The sequence below is a fragment of the Molothrus ater genome, chromosome 3 (assembly GCF_012460135.2).
Source record: "Molothrus ater isolate BHLD 08-10-18 breed brown headed cowbird chromosome 3, BPBGC_Mater_1.1, whole genome shotgun sequence".
In the NCBI taxonomy this organism is placed as follows: domain Eukaryota; kingdom Metazoa; phylum Chordata; class Aves; order Passeriformes; family Icteridae; genus Molothrus; species Molothrus ater.
In genome coordinates this window covers 39,950,880-39,970,240 of record NC_050480.2, presented here as the reverse complement: position 1 = coordinate 39,970,240, position 19,361 = coordinate 39,950,880, and the positions used below count along the sequence as shown (strand labels likewise).

Below are 19,361 nucleotides of genomic sequence, written 5' to 3'. Positions count from 1 at the left end.
ACTTCTCTGAAGCAGGGTTGAGAGCGCTCCAGCTTCAGTGCCCCAAGACACCAGCTGAATGCTGCATTATGCACTCACAGACTTCACTGAAAGGATCTTCTCCTGGTCTATGTTGTTTTTACTCTCATTTGGTTATGCCCCTGCCCTTGAAGAGAGCAAAGCTGTTTTAGCATGTAGACTACATGGGCATTCTTAAGAACAACCACCTTTTCCCTGGTGCTTATGCCCTTCTATCTCAATATTTCAGAATTCTTTCAAACATCACTTTTCTTTCTTTCTCCCAGTGTTGGTATGTGTTTCAGCTTGACAGTGCCAACACAGTGAGGACTGGTTTATCAGGATAGGCTTTAGTCAATGAGGGAAACCTCGAGGTCAGCTCTGTGAATATCTGTCAGATCTGCTTTTCTAAAACAGATGTAATTTCAAAGCATGAAATATCTAAATTCTGAAAAATGACAGCAAAGAAGTACAGGGCCTTGCACATGCTGTTTTGCTTGCTCCCCAAGACATAAGTTACATGTCTGAATATCCTCCTTTGGCAGGCCTGAGTGACTCTTGGGACAGAAGGCAGTTTAGCTTAGACACATGAGTAAAGCCATTTCACCCTTACAACTTTTACCCTTCTTCCTTTCTGACACTGGGATTGAGCAATCACATTTCTATAACCCAGGAAATTCCAAACCTGAAAGTTGTTAGAACAAAATGTTAACCCTGGTGCCCTGCATATCCTGTACACTCTGTTGTGCAGGTCAAACAGTGAGCGATATGCTATGCTGACAAGGAAAACAGGAGTAGGGAATGCTGCATACTCTGTTTGGTAGAGTTAACATTAATGTAGAAACTTAACCTTTTTGCTCGTATTTGAGTGGTTTGTTTCTCTGCTTCAATAATAAGTACTGCTGCTTTTCTCCTACAACAAAGATTATAAATAAATTCAAAGTTTTGAAGGGCAGTTTTTCAGAAAAAGAAAAGAAAGAACAGCTCATGCAAGTCGTGCCTCTGTGTAACACTTAAAAATGTCAAATCCTTAAAATACTTGGACTGACTTTTAACTACTGATGGAATCAGCCCTCATTACTTAACCTCTCTTTGAGCTGTAATCCAGGCTGCTTTAGTAACCCAGCTGTCCAGAGACTAAGGTGAGCTTGAAGCTGCTCCTGCATTTTGTTTACCAGGCTGACATTCCTCACTCTGACACTTTCACCTGAGATTGTTTTACTGACCACTCAACTTCCTAAACTCCCATGGCCAGATTTGTTTTCTACCCCTCTGTTACTGCTGGAATCAGGTAAAGTTAAGGCTTTTTTTACCCTCATGACATTATTTAGGAAAGCAAGTGTTATTACAGCTTTCTGGTTCAATACTTATGTTCTGAGCACTAGAGCACTGCAAGCAACACAGCAGCTGTTATATATTCAAGGGTGAAATTCCAATAGTAGTATGCTACATAATCTCTGGATAAATATTTGTGCTTGTGAAGGTTAAGTGACTTGGAGTACTATAAACTCCAGCTTTTGGGGCAGGCCACTGCAATTTAAGCCTTTTTGGAGTGACCTAACAATGACCTCTCTCCCAGTCTAGGGGCAGAGTAATTGCTGGTGGAAAAAAAATTAAGAGTGGCTCTTGAGGCCTCTGCTGAGCAATAATTTAGTGCACAGAACACATCAGATGTTGCTTGATTCCAGTTGTTCACCTTGGACCTACTTCTCACCTCTAACATTGCTTAACTTCTTGAAACTTCTCCCAGTGTCCCTTCATTCACAAACCCTGCATGATGTTGTCTCACCATTGGTGTAAAAGGGTGAAAGCCTCTTGCAGGTGACAAACAGCATATCACAAGCTGGTGTTTGGTGTTTTATTTGTGTGGTTATCCTTTTTTAATCTGAAGGCACGGCATTAAGGTTTTGATGTGTTTAACTTGCTTCAGAAATGCAAGTGAAACAATAGGCCAGATTACTACAACAGTTGTACCAGTTGGGTCCCACTAGGATCTGTAGGTTCAGGGCCTCTCAGCATTCATGAAGCAAAAATACCCCCCAAAGAGGCAAAGCTGTGGGTTTAATGAACTCAGCAGAGCTGGGACTCATTCCAACTATTTAACTTAAGTGTGTTTTCAAAAAGTTGTGTAATCCCTCATTTGCTTTCTAAGCTACATTCCAGAGGGATAACAGATATAGCCTTACTTATTTTTCTCCATCTCAGTAATGCCATTATTTCCTACCTAAAACCAGAGAACAAAGCTCCATTCAGTACAGCTCATGGGTTCCTTTACACTCCTACCTGTTGCTAGTGCATTAGGAATGACCCCATCCATGCAGATGTAGAAGAGCAGTCAAAAAATTATGTGTCTCATTTTAGTCCAAGCTGGGAGGACATATTTCACTTGCTGCTATGAAGCACTGGAATGCTATTTAAACTCCTGACTTCTACTGAGAAGACAGAATGCACCCTTGGCCTGTCAGAAGCAAACCACCCTAAATCAGGGTCCTGTTGACTTAGGACAAGCAGAATTAAAGAAACACATCACCAAAGCCATGTCTTAAAGCCCAGTTTATTTCTCTACCATTCCAAGATGGTGGGTAGCTGTTGTCAATACATGCTATTATCTTTGGAGCAAGAACATCTTTAGCAGGTTTATTGCTTACTAATGCCATGGTGAGGATTGTTTATTTTATCTGGCAGTTGATATGTAAAAGAATGGCTTAAGGACAACAATATACATTTCAGTCTGAGGAACTCATTAATGATACTTTAATCCAGAGGAGTCTTAGGTTTTATTTTCCTTTACTCGGCACTGGGAAATTTTTTTTCTTGACTTGTCCTCTCTGAACTTGCCGAGCACGAGTTCCAAATCCCAGAGACTGCATTGATTCTGTTAAGTACTTTTGGCCAGGAGAAATGCACAGCATCACCAACAGTTTAGCATCACCTCCTAAAAGCAGGGGAAAGACAAAACATACTTATTTACCTCATTATTTCAGTAAGTTATACATTGTTACCATATTGATACACAACAGTGAGCACAAGTTACTGTTGTTTTCATGAAGCAGAAGACTGCTCCTGTAAAGGGCTGTTGAAACAGACAGCTCCTTCATGGGGAGTCTACAAATTGTGAAACACTTCGGGGCAAATATATTGTTAGATATAATGTAGATTTTTTTGCCCTATTAGATTAATTAAATAATCATCATGTATGTTATGGCTCTGGGCACTTATTTTAGTTCTGTCAAATATTTGTAAATTTGGGGTAATGGCAAAATAGCTTGTGTGACAATAAAATGAAACAGACTTGGAGTTTATAGACAATAATTAAACAAAGGAAGAAATGGCCATTTTCAACACTTCACCAAAGTCATACAACAGATTTAGTTAAAATCAGGCTGAGCACCTATACAACATAGCTCTCACTTCTCTTTTTGGCTTTCCCTTCTCACAGTAGGGACTCCAGTACTAAGTGAAAATCAAAGCTTAAGCAAAAAAAATCATAGTATTTCAGAAAGTGAAGAACTGTTATCTCATTCACTATCAATGCCTTGAACTGGAGATTAAAAGCATAGGGGCTTTTAATATTTTCTGGCTGAAGAAAAATGGTCTAATGTACTACACATATGGACAAAAATCTGATATTACTGCAGGCATAATGCTTGCTTTAAAACTGCTTCTGCATTGATGAGGAGCTAAAGAAGAGGAAGTGACCCCAACACAAAAGGAAATTGTAGCACAGTGCCATGTCCTGTCTTCCTTCTTTGTCTTGCTGCTACAGGGCACGATGTTAAGGAATGTGCAAGCAGGTGATTATACCCTGTAGTAACAAAGATTGAAGTTTAACTTTTAAACTGTACCTGACATGAAACACAGGTGAAATGCAATTTTTACCCTTTACATGATCCTATTGAGATGTTGTTCTTCAAACTGAGCTTTGGAAAAAGCAAGATTTAGCCTGATTCAGGAGTTCAGAACTGTCAGTGTGCACTTACACTCTCCCAAGCCAGAGTCTTTGAAATAGAGGGCACATTCAAGCAAGGAATATAAGATCATCTTCTAGTTTTACACAGCAAAGGAGAGGAAAAGCCAGGAGAAGAAATCTATATTGTTGAACAAGAATCAGAATAATCCCTCACCGACAGAGTCCTGAAGCAGGTGTGTAAGTTTGCTGTTCCGATACGGGACGTGAGCTCGCTGCTCTGCTATCGCTCCCAGAACGTCGGCCAGGGCAGACAGGCTGCGGTTGATGAAGGAGGTCTCTCTCAGCGCTGCCCCTGTCACTCCAGACAGACCTGGTACAGTACAAAAAGGCACTGGTAACACTAAGCAAATCTGCCTCAAAACTGTAATGTGAAGGAAAGGTTAAAGAAGATTCAATGTCTACAGATGGTCCAAAGCATCTCATGTTAAAGTTGATCTCTGCAGGTGTACAATGCATTTTTTGCTCCATATGTATTAAGAACAAGGAACCAAGGAAGCAGGAACACCTTTAGATCAGACAAGACAACACTGCTTTTGAAAACACGAGTCCACAATGGCCCCAAAGAGAAGCCTGTTTTGTTCCACCATTTTTTATAATACTTAGCTGCCCCATCTGTATCCCCTTGGAAATAGAGACAAGACACTGATGGTGTCTTGTCCACTCATGGACAAGCTGCAGCAAGAAAACTGTACAGCAGCCACAAGTGTGAAGTCTTTGGCTTCACCAAAGCCTGTGGAGTGGTGTTTTATGGCATGATTTGCTGTAAGGAAATGGATAAAGGAGGTGGTAGAAGGTGCCCTTCTACCACCCACCCAGCATGGTTGTACATAGCTATGCTGCCCCTGAACAACACAATAAAGGTTTGGTCTATGCAACACATTGCACCAATTCAAAGAGGTGCTGCAAGCTCAACTCTTTGATCAGTCTGGATGAGGGTGCAGTTAAGAGTAATTAATTCCTGCTCTCCTTACCATTGCCATTTGGGGACAAGAAATTTGCTATTAGCATTTAGCATCATGTTACTCAAATTCAAGCTTTCTTGAGGATAGTGGATGAGGTACACATACATCCTCAGTCACTTCTTACCCAGAGCACATGATCCATGTCAGGCAGAGCTGATGACAGTGGGATCAGATGAGGCCAACAGCTTCCTCTACTGCCTACTCTCCTATCTCTAGACAGGTACAGAGAGTGGCTAGAGATCTTGTTTTCCCCTTAGGCCAGCATTTTCTAGCAAAGGGGAGCTCAAGAAGGAAATGTGAAAAAGTACAGTAGTAGCAAAAACCCCAGAAGTCTGGACAGGGAGGGCTATAGAACTGTGACTGTGGGAGAGGATGAGGTGGAGTGGTAGAGGCTCCAGTTGTCAGAGACAGAGCAAAACAGTTTGGAAGACCCTGCCAAAGGGTGGATAACAATCCAAGACAGGATGAATCTCCAGGTAACGTTACTGGGGTCATTATATATACAGCCATCCTCAGGCTGCTTGTATATCAAGGAAAAGTGGACTCCTGGAATAACAGTTATCCCCCTAAAGAAGAAAACTGCAAATAGGGCAGGGGTTACATGTTTAAACTACTAATTATCTGCATTTGGTTAGATGAACTTTGATAAAGCATTTAGCTGAGTTTTCAAAGCGAAACACAATTTGCTAAAAAGGGACAAATTGGATTGTAAATGCTACAAATTACCCAGGCCAGCTGTAGAGCCAGCAGGGCTGGGTGCTGACATGCGTGAGAAGCTTGGGGTACTGCTGCTCACTTAGATTTGCCCACATTTTAAAACAATTACAAGTTAACACTGCCCTCACTTTCAGCAATATGTCCACTAGCACATCTGATGGCAGAGGTCAGTCTGCCACTAACTAACTCATCTAACACTGATGTGAGCACAGCTCTTCTGGCTTCACTGGAGGATCTGGCCTGCTGAGCCCCAAACCGAGGAAATGTTTGTCCTGATTTAACTGAGAGAACAAACACACGCCCTGTTGCTCAATTACATGTTTTCAGCATTTAGAGCAAATGAAAAAATAATGGATTATATTAGGTTTCTCTGTAGAACAAAAGTTTAACAGTGAGCAACAGCAAGAATTCTTGGCAGTAAAGTAAAAGACTCTTTCATAATACTGGTTCACTTTTCAAAACATTATTTCTGGAATGATACATTTGGCTGCATGGTTTTTCTTGGTAAGAAAGCTTGTCCTTTAGGAAATAATCAAGTTTTTGAAATTATTGTGTGCATAGAGGAGGCAGGAGGAAAATGCTTTGAAGAAACAATGAAAACAATATTATCTTTTCAACACTAATTTCCTCCAAGACTTTTTCCACAATAAAGCAGAAAAATCCACACGTGGTGATATCAATTATTACAGATATTTGTAATATTTAAATAATTTATGCCCTTTAAACATTTATGTACCAAAACATGCTAATTTTCAGAATAGGAAAACAGGCCTAATCAAAGCAATCTGAACAAACAGTGTATCTATGATAGGGGTAACCGTCCTGGGCTTTTTTCAAGTTTATACAGCCATACTTTGAGTTAAACTGTACCAGTGTAAAACTGGATCAATCAGCCCTCAAAATTTTGTTTATGGGTCTTGGGTTCAAACCACCCCTGTGTGAGCAGCATGCATCCCTCCATAAAGGACTAAGGCATTTATTCTAATCTAGATCCATGAGGATCCATGCCCACAAACAGACATGTTCACTTACCAACACACTCGCTCCCAGCCAGGTCCACCAGCTGCAGTCTCGTTTTGACTTGCTTCATTTTCTCAGTGGCTTCAAGCTGCACCGGTGAAGAGGCTCTGGAAGAAGAGGTGGATTTATTGTCTCTCATTTTTTGTGGAAAGGTGAAGGAAGCCTCTTTATTTAGTCTCTGACTGGTTTGTTCATCTTCCCATAACATACCTGGTTAATGGAAAAAACAAAAGAGAGCTTCTCACTGACACTGAAAATTAAGATGGGGAAAAAATGGAGTATCAATAGGGGAATGTACAGTATCTGTTGCTTCAGGCTATTCTAACAGAAGCAATGTACAAGCCAGAATTCATGGCACAGGCAGGCTGAATGACTTTTTCTATCTTAAAGTTTTACTCATCAAACTGATCGTACCAATTGGTAACAAGCTTCGGTGTAGATTGTGTTGTATCCAACATCCCCATTGTTGACATCTGTGTGGAAAACAAGAAATGGGAGTCCAGTAAGGACTTTAAAGAAGCTTTTAAAAAAGTTTTAGACTTGTTGTAACCAAAATGCAGTTTCGGATGCTTGGGAGCAGTAGGCTCGGAAAATAGATTCTATGTATTTGAAATTACAACTGCTGGTGCTGTGGCAAAAAAAAAAAAAAAAAATCCTTATCCTGCCTCTTCTATTTTGTCCTTTGCTGCTGCTCCCCCCTAGACTTCCTTTTGCCCTCCTATCCCACTGCAAGATCTCCACACGACGAGCTATTTGCCTCAATAGTGTTATTCCCACTTGTTCAGGTTGGTTACCTACTAGTATCATTCCTCAGCAGAAGCATCTGGCTTTCTCTATTTGCTGGGAAGGAAGACAAATACTGTCTGGGAAAGCTGCTTTCACATTAGCTTAGCAGGAATATATGCAAAATGGATTTCCCAAAGTAGTTTGTTTTTTTCTCTTAGTGTTTTGGTTTTCATCTATCTCTTTCTCTCTCTGAAAGAACAAAAGAATAAAAGGCACATATTCTGCTACAGGTCATAGAGACAACAGACCTCCTTGGGTGTTTACAGAGTTCTAGTTGGAATAGTAGAAAGTTTCCAACTGCAAAACTTGACTAAGGAGCAGACTGACTTGCCTTACAGAGGTCTGTACTTCTCCAAGTAGGCTGCTGCTAAGCCCTGAGCCAGATCTTCACAGTGTAGGCAGAGCAGCTGTGTTGGCTTACACAGAATAAATGGCTTCAGGCCATACAATGTCAAACTAAGTGTTCCCACTCCTCTTCAGTTTTAGACAATGAAATTAAAAAACAGGTCTCCTCAAACAACAGATAATACTGATCAAAATGCTAAAATACTTTAATCAAACCTGAAAAAGTGCTGGCTTGTCAACCTTGGCTTTAGGTGCAGAGTTCATCACAGACTTGACAACTTTTTCTTTAGTGACTAAGGTATCTGACATTGAGGTATTTGACAATGGCATCTGGCTTTTAAATCAGGATCCTTTCCTTTTAAACAAGCCACACTGCTGCAGTGAGGTCCCAGGTGCCGTGGTGCTCTCTCTGTTCCCTTACAGTGCACATCTTCACCCACGTGCTGTGAGTCAAAAGCCAGAGTCTGCATTCAACAACAATTAGCCATTTCTGCAGAGCTTTGCTGCCAGGCAACGTGGCACAGTGGGGTGGCTGCAATTAGAAGTGGCAAAGGGGATTATGGACCAGACAAGATGGCTGCTGTGCTAATGGTGCAAGCCCTGAGTTTCAAAAAGTACCATCAGTCGAATTGACAAGAATCTGAAGCTGACTAGAGTTAACATCGGGAATGCTGGAGCTGCAGCTTATAAATTAACTGTGTCTTTTGGCAAGGCCCACAGGTAAGAGAGGGCACTGTTTGTTCTGCTTTTTTGTTGGTTTAATTTCTGATAGCAGTCTAAGGAAAAAAATGTTAAATATTTCCCACTTTCTAAAATCATATTGTTGTTGCAGAATATGAAGGAGATGGACCACAGCACTGCAAGCAGAGAGCCTAATTATAACATGAGCAAAAGAAAACAAAGTTACCTCAAGAGCCCCAAAAGAAAGTTGTTCCTCAACCAATAAACTGGTAAGTCTTGGTATGGTAGTGGAAAGCAGAAATATCAATGTTGCCATAGTAAATAGGACAAGTATTTTGTCTTTTCATACAGTGGCCTATTATTAACAGTTCAAAAGATTCTGAATTTAAAGGGCATTTTTGCAAGGCAAAGAGTAAATAAATTTAATTCTTTCTCAACCAAAAGCATATGATGATCCCTAAAATGTATGGTTAGCTTAACCACAAACTTTCTATGACATGTAATTATTCATTCTAAGTGATTTAACTACTTTATTTGAGTATGTACCTTATCAAGATCTTTACTATCTTATACCTTATCTTATGACTTTCTGATAACACTTATTCATTAGTTACCTCATGCAATAAAACTTCAACAACTCTGGAAGTCAAGATATAAAGAAAAGTGCTACAAACATGAAAATGGTCTGTTATTTAAGAAGGAATGTAGAAGTTAGAAAAATGGAAAAGAACTGAGGGCATGTATCAAACATTGGAAAAAGGAAGAAAAAGCAATATGAAAACCTCCCAGTCCACAAACTGTTTTTATAAAAACAACTGGCTCCAGATGTATCTTAGTAACATCCTACTTACCAAAGTTATCTCCAAAGACAACTGTGGTTATGGTCAATGTCACTACCAGATGAGAGCGAGAGGAATGAGCATGCACCAGTGTTGGGTGCGTGACTCTCAGCTGTAGGCCTTTGTTGACTAGATGCAAAAATTCAGATACATTTTCAACAGTCCTAAGAAGTAAAGAAACAGAAAGGATATTTAACTGACTTGCAGGAAAAAATCACACAAGAAAGCTGACAACTTGAATGAGAACCTCAGCATTTCCATTTCCCTGCTCTTCTCCTTATACTACTCTCAGTTTTGAGCCGCACAAACAGATTTTTTCAGGTGGGATAAAGATGAAAATTCAAGCCAAAAGCTGTGATGCAGTCCTGAAAGTGCTGCAGAAGTGGCCTGCTAGCCTTGCAGGTCCAGAGGTACTATAGCTCAGCTCTTGAAGCAACAGACATTTCTATATCTCCACACTTTGGAAGAAAAGACACAGGTTTAGACATTGCTGGAATCTCTGGTCTTACAGAAGTAGATTTCTCCAGTTTATGCTGAGATAGCTCATTTTCTTAGGTACAGAATTAGACAAAAGCCCCCAAAATTTCTCTGTGCCTCTGGAAGTAATATTTTACATTTGGAATTAAATCCAGAATCCCTGGAAAAAAGTCCAGGGATTCCACTGTTCAATGAGCACATCATCAGAATAAATAGATGTGAATTTCTATAGACCATTTATCTCATACTATCTTTTTTCTTTTCCTGCTAAAAGAAGTACTGCAAATATGACCAATCCAAGGGCAAAGACCTAGCACACACAGTGAAATAAACACAGACAATGAAATAAATTGGTTAGGTAAAGAAAACACCCACTATGATTTTCCCTATGTTTGCAATGTTTAAAAGAAATGAGATAAGACTGCCTACCCTTTTCTTTCACTTGTTGCCTTCTTCAATAATCATTGAAGGTAGAACACCTAAACAGTTGTTTTTAGGTGGGGGTATAAATGATGACTGTGTATCATAGCCTGGTCACTGAATGCTCTGTAACAGCACAACTATTAATAACACTTATGACAGGCCACAGGCTTGGTTCCACAACGCTGCAGTCAGCAGCAGCTAGCATGTGATAAAAGGCAAGGTCTTTATGACTTAGATTTGGCTGATTTCAGTAAAAGTCACACCAGGCACAAACTTATTTTAAGCTAAGAGCCATACTTGAAGAGTTTAGAGACAGAAGAACAAAAGAAAACAAACTATACTCAACTAAAACAATTTCTTTAAAAAAACAAAGCAAGGGCATCTGAAGCACAGAAAAGCATTTGGCCACACCATATCTATAGGCACTTAGGAGAAGCAGCCAGCTAAACTCAGTTCCCTGTGTATCCAGGCCTGCACGAGGTAAACAATCACTATAGACTTCCCCTATCAATCCTGAGCCACGCATGCCAGCCTCCACGGTGACACCTCTACCTCTGGGCAGCCACTGGGGATGCCTCCTGCTTGTTTGACCTGGTACCAGCAGAGAACCAGTGGCTCCAGTTCCTACAGTCAGAGCCTTACACTGGAGTGACCTGACTATTGCCTCTCATCCAAGGAGGCATGCATCCTGCCTTCCCAGGCCTTGAACTGCATCTTCCAGTGGCTAGTCAGCCAGGACTGGAAGGCCCGAGGGGGAAGCAGCCTTGGCTAGGATGCAGCACCAGGCTGTTGGATTCTGCAAGCTGCTGCCCCATCCCTGCATTTGCCAAGGAAGACAGGGCTCAGGGTGTGCTGTCAGTGCTGGTCACCTATGGCTGGGAAGTTGCAGCTGGCTTTGAAGACAAGCAGCACCCTCAGCCCAGTGTGGTAAGCTTGGCACAGTAGCTCCCCCACAGGACTGACAGAAATAATATTTTAGTGTAATCTCTACGACTCCATCCAGCCTTATGTGCTGCACGTTCCAGGACCGGATTCTACAAAGAGAAGCCCTGTTGTGGTTACATTAAAAATTTGATGCTGAAAGTTCTCCAAAGTCAACCAAGCTATAAAAGAAGAAAGAGACTGAGGCTTTCATGATTCAGTAAGATGAACATGTTAGCAGGAAAGAGACTACTGTACTTTATTGGATAAATGGAGAGGCCAATGAGACCCAGCCGGCCAATATATTCTAGATGAAATATTATCATAAATGAGGATGTGTTTTTATTCAAAGCAGCAGCTGTTTACTTTAGATTTCAGGCAGCTGGGTGGCCTCATTCAATGATTCCTTTACTTTGTTTGGGTTTGTTCTTTCTTATTAACCTATGTAATTATTAATATAATGTGTTTATGAATTGGACTTTTTTCACTGCTTGCATTGTAATTGAGATACAAGTCCGTATTTTTATTTATGTTTGCATTAGAATTTCGAATTAACTGATTGAGATAAGTGGCTTTTTAAGAGTTTTAGTTCAAGGCACCAGGTTCCTTTGCCATAAATTAAAATTTACAGAAATAAACAGGGCAGCCATTTTATTAACTAGAGGGACAAACAAAACCTTATTGCAGCTTCTTTTTTTTTTTGTCTCTGTGGCACGAGTCCCACTGCTTCTCACCTCTCCCTTTCCCAAAACCTATGAAAAGAGATGGGTCACCCACTAACTATGCAAAGTTCCCTTGGGAAGTTCCCTTGGGAACAGGCATTTTTCAGGAATAAAATTATGCCAGGCCAGCATCTTAGTTACTGAAATACCTTAATTAAAAACTACTTGGAGGTTTTGATGAAACAGGGAAAGTTCAACTCCCAGCATGCCCACACTACATGCACCCATCTTCACTATCTAAGTCATATGGCTCCTTTCCTGTCTAGTCAAAGGAAAAAGATGAGCTCCTCGTCCAAGAAAGATTCAGCACACATAGGTTGAGTTCTGCTCCCAGCATCTTCTGGAGTTTTTCATTCCCTTGACAGCAGAGCCTTAACTAGATACTAAAAGTTGGAGTAGAGTCACAGTTGGGAAATACAAGAATAGAGACATAGAGAAACCCAGTAGTCAGCATAATACAGACAGAAAGGGCAAAAGGATTCATCACTTTAAGCTCCAGTCACTTTTCATTCATTCCATGTTCTTATGGAGCATGCAGAGTGCAATCAAGCTTGCAGAATTTCTATGGAAATTGTATTTAACCTTAAGACCAAAGAGCAGGCAAACCCCAGATTCAAATGTTAATCCTTCTGAGAATATTGCAGTGCTTATTATTTCACAGAAAGAGAGTTATATAGCTCCTACAGTGAAGAAAACTACTTGACAATTTCTCTGGGCTCCTACTTTTCTATGAGCAATTAAATTGGTAGAAAGTACAAATCAATAAATGTGTATCACTAGGTAGAATAAAAGTACATTTGCACAATCCTCCAGTACATTCTTGTATTTTTATCAAGGCTTGCTGGGAATAGCATTAAATACACATAAACAAACTACTGGTCTGCTTATGTGACTAAGTCCCACAGGACAAAATTATCTCCACTGATGGTGCATTTTATTTAATTGGCATGGGATGCATTTCATATCTGACTGCTAATTCCCCTTGGAAAAGCAGAGATTAGACCATGACAAGAATTATTATAGAGAAGCAAAGAAAAACATCACATTTCCTCAGAAACATAGAAAACACTAATACTTTTCTAAACATTTCAATAGAGCAAGATGTTTCTTTTCACAAACATTATTTACTTAAGGAGCAGGACACTTCTTTATGTGACATCTCCATAATGCACATGCTCCTTTCTGGAATCTGTTCTCATGCTGGGTGCTCACAGAGAGATGTCCAGTTTAATTCCACTGAGTACCATCACCTCTCTGGTGCCACTAGTACTGCTTATTCTAATTTTTTTTTCTAGCTAATGTTGATACTACTATGTAAGGCCCAAAGAAAGGCCACAAAAATGGTGAAAGGCCCAGAAAGGAAGCCAGATAAGCAGAAGCTAGGTGACTTGGTCTGTTCAGCCTGGAGAAGAGGAGACTGAGGTGAGACCTCATTGCAGTTACAACTTCCTTGTGAGGGGAAGCAGAGGGGCAGGAATCAGCCTCTTCTCCCTGATGACCTGAGGGAACAACCAGCAGGTGTGTCAGGGGAGGTTTACATTGGATATTAGGAACAGATTCTTCACCCAGAGGGTGACTAGGTACTAGAATGGGATTCTTGGGGATGTCCTGTGCAGGGCCAGGAGTTGGACTCAATGATCTTGTGGGCCCCTTCTCACTCAGGACATTCTATGATAAATGACACAGCCATTACTAAATTGAAGCATCTGAAACAGATTCCCTCTTCTTAATGGATGAAATTTTATGAACATATGATTTTTAACATCTAATTACCCAAGGTAAGTTTTTTATATATAACAAGAAAGCACTGTACATTTGCTTTGTATGCCACACTTACATAATGCCAAGAATCATTCCCATGAGTACTAGAACAAATCTTCATAATGCTTATTAAGTAAAAGAAGGCATTAAAGTAAGCATAGCTGTAGCCTTAAATACCCTAGCTCTCCCTACACTGTCCAGTTGTGTAAATAAGGATCAAACCTGGCATACACCAATGCTGGGGAGGGACATCTTACAAGTGGATGGTGAGAAGCTTTGCTGCTTAGCTTTTAGTCAGAAGAACCTTGATTTTCAAGACCTACCAGTTCAAATGCCAACATAACAATTCCAGCTTTAACACCTTCAGTTATGAAAACAGAACATTATGTAATATTAAGATGGGTATTTGTATTAAAAGATCACTTAAAACCTTATTCTAATTTTTTGTAACTCCAATGCATGAGGGGAAAGCTAACACCATACAGCTGCTTAATTATTTGCAACTGGTACATAAATTTAGATTATAATCTGTAAATTTTATAATTCAATGAGACCGAATGGAAAGTGCTTTGTGCCAAGATTATCCCTTCTTTTTCGACAGCTGACAAGATGCCATATATCTAGCAACAACAACATATGTGGCAATCTTCAGGCATTCTGAGTGGAAGGAACTCAGCACAGGAGTATAACTCAAAGTAACTACATTTATTTCTGGAACTATTTTGACATTTGCAGCCAACTGCAGTCTAATAGACTGGGCTAACAGAAACAGACCTGTTTTTTGCATATGGTAAGGACTCATTGTTTAGAAGCAATCTGGTGCCTAAAATGCAGTTTTGTGACAGCTCTACACAGTGTTAACACCAGATAGCGTTTGCATGGTAGGAGCAAGCTCTGTACTCACTCGTGCGTCAGCAATGGCACATCACTCTTCCCTTCTCTGGTGGTGACAACATCACGCTTGACGCCAAACACTTTTCCACAAGTGTCTTTGGCCAGAAGATCAAAAATTTCATTATTATACACTTCTACAACAGAAACCTCAACCCAGTAACTTCCTGGTGGCTTTTCTGAAATAAGCCTGGCAAATTAAAGAAAGAGAAAAAAAAAATTGAAGAAAAAAGTCCAGAAATATTGAAGTCAAACCTCAAATGAACAATCTGTAAATAGAGATCTATTCTTTAATTTTAATATAATTACAATCTGATAAAAGCATTTACTAAGTATCTGCAGCCTTGGAATTGCCTCATCCATATGCTAATGTTAACTTGAAGAATCAGAATATACAGTTTATTTATACTTGAGGAAGTAAATAGAATTTAGTTTTCCAAACAGCTGTGCCAGCTTGTTTTTTCCACTAGCCTCCCATCTCAGGATTTTTTTTAATACCATTTCTCTGCTGGCAGTTTCTGCACTCAGAGCTCAGAGTATAAAATCTGGCAGAGTGCAAGCAATGAACAGATAAGGGAAACTATATCTGGAAGAAGTTATCTGTTCGCAGCCTGAGAAAATCCATAAATTAAGGGCTTCTCTCTTCAGGAGAGTATTTACTATTAGACAGTTATTCTCATACAAAATTGGTTCTTTGATTTAGCTTATACCCTTCTCCAAAACAAACAGGCTTAGCTGGAAAAACTTCTAATGGCTCTTCTACTATACATAGCAGCATATCAGTTCAATCCTATGTTAGGTTCAATTGAAAAAAATCTAAGAACTCTTAAAACAAGAACAGATTGTAGTTTAAAATTCTACTATCCTTCTTCCTTGGGACTGGGTTCTAATCTGAATCCTCTTCATCTATTCCAGTTGTCAATTTTCACAGAACTTTTCAGAACTTAATTATCTTTTGGACTCCCACAACTATGGTGGAAACATTTCAGAAGTTTAATTAGAGTCTGAAAGCCAGATGGACAGATAACACACAGTAAAACTGCATAATCTTATTGTATTAGAAAGTTGGATTAAGCAGGAGAGAGACTAGAAATCTATATGAAACCTCAAGTACAAAATGGTGGTCAGAGAAGCTATGAATATCAACCATTTTGAAGCTGAAATCTGTAATGATGAATACACTACAAACATTATTTCATCCTTTCCATACAGTTTAAAGTGACTGCCTCTGATGGCAAGCCTTTACTTCGTTTTTACCTGAACACTTCTTGGGCAGCTCGGGGAATAATTCCAAGTTCTGATTCCTCTTCTATGGCAAATGCTAAGTTCCCCTCTAACTGTGGTCCCAACATTGTGTATGTCTTCCCACTTCCAGTTTGCCCATAAGCCATGATACACACATTGTACCTGAAAAATAGAAGTGCTGTAATTGATTTTACCATTATCAAATGTCTCTGTTAGGTGGCAAGTCAAACTCCAAACAATATGGGAATACAAACAAGAAAATAAAAGCACTGCCCTGATTTCTTTCTGCAGATCTCAAAGTCTGACAGTAATTACTGTTCATAACATCACCTAAACAGATTTTAATTTTTAAGCAGAGTTGAAGGGAAGCTTTTAAGTAGAAGTTTAAAGGATCCTAAGCTTGGAATGATTGACGCTGTTAGACCTCCTTGCCTGCTCAACTTTCAGCTTTTGCACTACTGAGCTGCTTTTTAACCAGCTCCTGAACCACTGCAGCTTACAGTACAGCATTTTAAAGTAAACCATTTCTGGGCTTGATTTGGTAATAGTGCTGTGCTGCAAACCACTGCACTTGTGTCCTAACAGCTGGGAACTCTTCATCTCTCATAGCCTTTTTCAGGCAGGCTCATCAGTCATAGCCCTCAGAGAAGACAGCCCTAGGAATAGGAGGCACAAATTTTAAACCAAGAGCACCAGTTGAGAATGAGCATGCACACAATGACTATTCTGGAACAAAGGTGGCAGGAACTGCTCTGATAAGGACAAGTAGAAAATGAAAATGTACAATATCAGTACAGAGGAACAAGCACCTATGAAACATCATCTTCTGAAGCAGACAAGTAAATATGTCTATTGAACAGAACTCTGAAAATGCCTCTTGCATTGAGAATAATAGAAAAAGAATTGTTCACAGCTGTGAGCACTGTTGTGGATGTCTGTGCCACAGGGATCTGAACTGAAATGTATGTATCCTATCTGGAAAGTGTGTTACTAACACAATCAGATCAAAGTCAACATCTTAAGCAAAATAAGTGGGTGGATACAGATGCATCCAGCCACAGTACTCCTCTGTATGGAGGACCGACGCTGTGCTGTGCATCTGAAGTTTTGCCCCTCCTTGGCTGTTCCTGCTCTGCTGCTCCTGCCAGAAGCTGGATGTTGACCACAGTACTGTGCCAGCCAAAGCCCTGGAAGATGTGCATTTATGCTGACAGGACTGCTCTATCCCTGGACTATCCTGTTTGTTCAGAGATACGACATTAGCACAACCTTCATACACAAGAAGTGCTTCACAGTTTTCAGAAACTTCTGCTCTGCAAGAGTTGCAAGAATGGGCTTGCTCCTTTTCTGCCAGGGAATAAAATTTCACTGCCTAAGCTACCTCCTCTGTGGGCAGACCTGAAACAGCTGCTTTTGATTATCTGATGCTTTTCCTCATATCAAAAATGTAGTTTCAAGCATATGCCAGCATATTTGAATGAACACCCCTCATCTAATTGTTTTAAATGTATGGTTTCAAGTCATGAAATACTTACATGCATATTAAGCATGCCTAGAAGCAATTAATTCAGGAGGATTATTTTGAAAGCATTCATTTGTTGGAAAGAGATGTGGGCTGATAAGCTGCATGGAAAATACTTGGGTACCCTTCCTGGGAATGTGAAGTCAAAGTTGCAGTCAGTGAATCTATAGTAAGGTCCCTCCAGATTTTAGCATGCACTGCAGAGTATAAAATAAGAGTCTAGTCATATATTTGATGAAGTAAAGGAGATGAATTCAACTGTAATTGAAAACAAAGAGCACTACAGTAAAATTAAATGTGACAGCAATCAGGGCTGTAGATCTGAAATGAGGGATTTCTTGAAATATTCACTGCTGACATAAATCAGTAGAAAAGCTCACACTAATTTTGGTAGTTTTTAGCTAGACTAACCATGAGTAATTTTCACAGTTCCACTCCTCATACATACTGCCTGGCCAGCCTATAACTTACTGAGACTTCTAGCCCTGTTTCAAAATTAAACAGATCTTTGGAACCAAAAAAGGAGCCAGATGTTTTTCCTTAGGAAAAACAGAATTAGTCTTCTTAGAAGTCTCTCCTAAAGGACTTTCCCATAGTCCAGCTGTTTAAATTTTCCTTAATTGCTGCTAGTTATAAGACAGTATGCATGATGGACAAAATAGTTCTGACAAGATACAAATGATATGATTAGAAGTTAAGTGGGCAGAGGATTGGAACATTGAAGACAGGGTGCAAGTCATATATCAATCAGTGGTAACTTCTCTGCCAAAGCCAAAACAGTGTTTCAGTCAGCCTAAATGACCCAAAACTGGCCAAAGCAGTATTGTATCTAAGCAGGTACAGGAGATAATGAATTGTTGGGGGATTCAACAATAGGACAAGCAGCAGATTACTTTATGTTTATCTATATAGTAGTTATTTATTATAGTTTACTTCATTGGAGCTCTAGCTCCAGCATAAAGCTTTCAAATAGAGAAATCTGAAGATTTTTTACTATGATTCACCTATGTGCCCTGGTATTTTTCCTTCTCCACTTTATTATAATATGTAACTGTTATAGTCTTCTTTAGAAAAGTTCTTATTTTCAAGCTAAAATACCAATAATTTTGTAGCACTTCTCTCCTGAAAAGAGCGTGGCTGTTCACTCCAGCAAAGTTACCCCTAGGAGAAAACACTGTTAAAGGAAATGAAAGGAGGAGAAGTTCATTTGTAAAATAACAACAAGTTGGATTCTTCAATGCTGTAAAGAAAAGAAGTTATCTTACTCCACTGTTGACCCTGTATGGCTAATGGTAAACTTTAAAGCCTGCTATACTTTGTCTGGTTTACACATGGAACAATCTTTTCTTCCTGTATATTTGTACTGAAAAATGAAACAATCCATTAAGAAAGAAAAACAGAAAAAGTATGGAAAAGGAGTGAACACTCCCTTCTACTCGAGCTAAAAGTTGTTACAGACCACTTTGGAACCCAGACTAAAACAATCAGGAGGAGCAAAGAGGTTCAAGGTTCAGACTATGTCTGTTTCCCATTTACAGTGGGAAGGCTGCTGTGCTCATATGCACAGACTCGCCTTTCCTGAGAATCTGCTTCTGTTTAAACAGCACTTCTGGAAGAACAAGACAGGTCTATTGTTTTCAATAACAGAACATTTCCTAACTGAATGCAAAATCTTAGCTTTTAGGACAGGATTCTCCCCATGTAAAAATTAGTAAGTGGGAAGTACAGCAGATCAAAGTACAGATCAGATGTGTCTGAAGACACTTAAAGGACCTGTTGAACCAAGGCAAAATTATGATCATTGCAAAAGGAAAAGTAGGGAGAGAAAGCAGTAGTTTTAAGACTTCTTTAAACGCCTACAACATAGTGGTCCCTAGGTTGGTCAGCTAAAGAAACTGTGGTTACTCATCACTGGTAAACAAGAATAAAGCAATCTATGACTTCCCTCAGCCAGGGAGCCTTTGGGGGCCTCTCGGTGGCATATGGTATTCCCAATATTCACAGTATCTTTAGATACCTCTTCTAGGATGCTTTTAACAAAAGGAACTTGGAAACTTCAGTGTGCAGACTGCTGGGAACAAG

General features: G+C 39.8%; 1 protein-coding gene across 1 annotated transcript in view; it reads right to left on the bottom strand.

Moving 5' to 3' along the window:
* Window positions 1–2,535: 2,535 nt before the first annotated feature.
* KIF25 (kinesin family member 25) overlaps window positions 2,536–19,361 on the bottom strand; it is a 41,090-nt gene continuing 24,264 nt past the window's right edge. The window contains exons 10-15 of the mRNA XM_036381338.2: window positions 15,770–15,919; window positions 14,526–14,702; window positions 9,330–9,481; window positions 6,679–6,876; window positions 4,122–4,277; window positions 2,536–2,932 (exon numbers count right to left, since the gene is read on the bottom strand). Coding sequence (XP_036237231.1) covers window positions 2,775–2,932; window positions 4,122–4,277; window positions 6,679–6,876; window positions 9,330–9,481; window positions 14,526–14,702; window positions 15,770–15,919 — 991 coding nt within the window. The 3' untranslated portion in view covers window positions 2,536–2,774. The remainder of the gene's footprint in view (window positions 2,933–4,121; window positions 4,278–6,678; window positions 6,877–9,329; window positions 9,482–14,525; window positions 14,703–15,769; window positions 15,920–19,361) is intronic.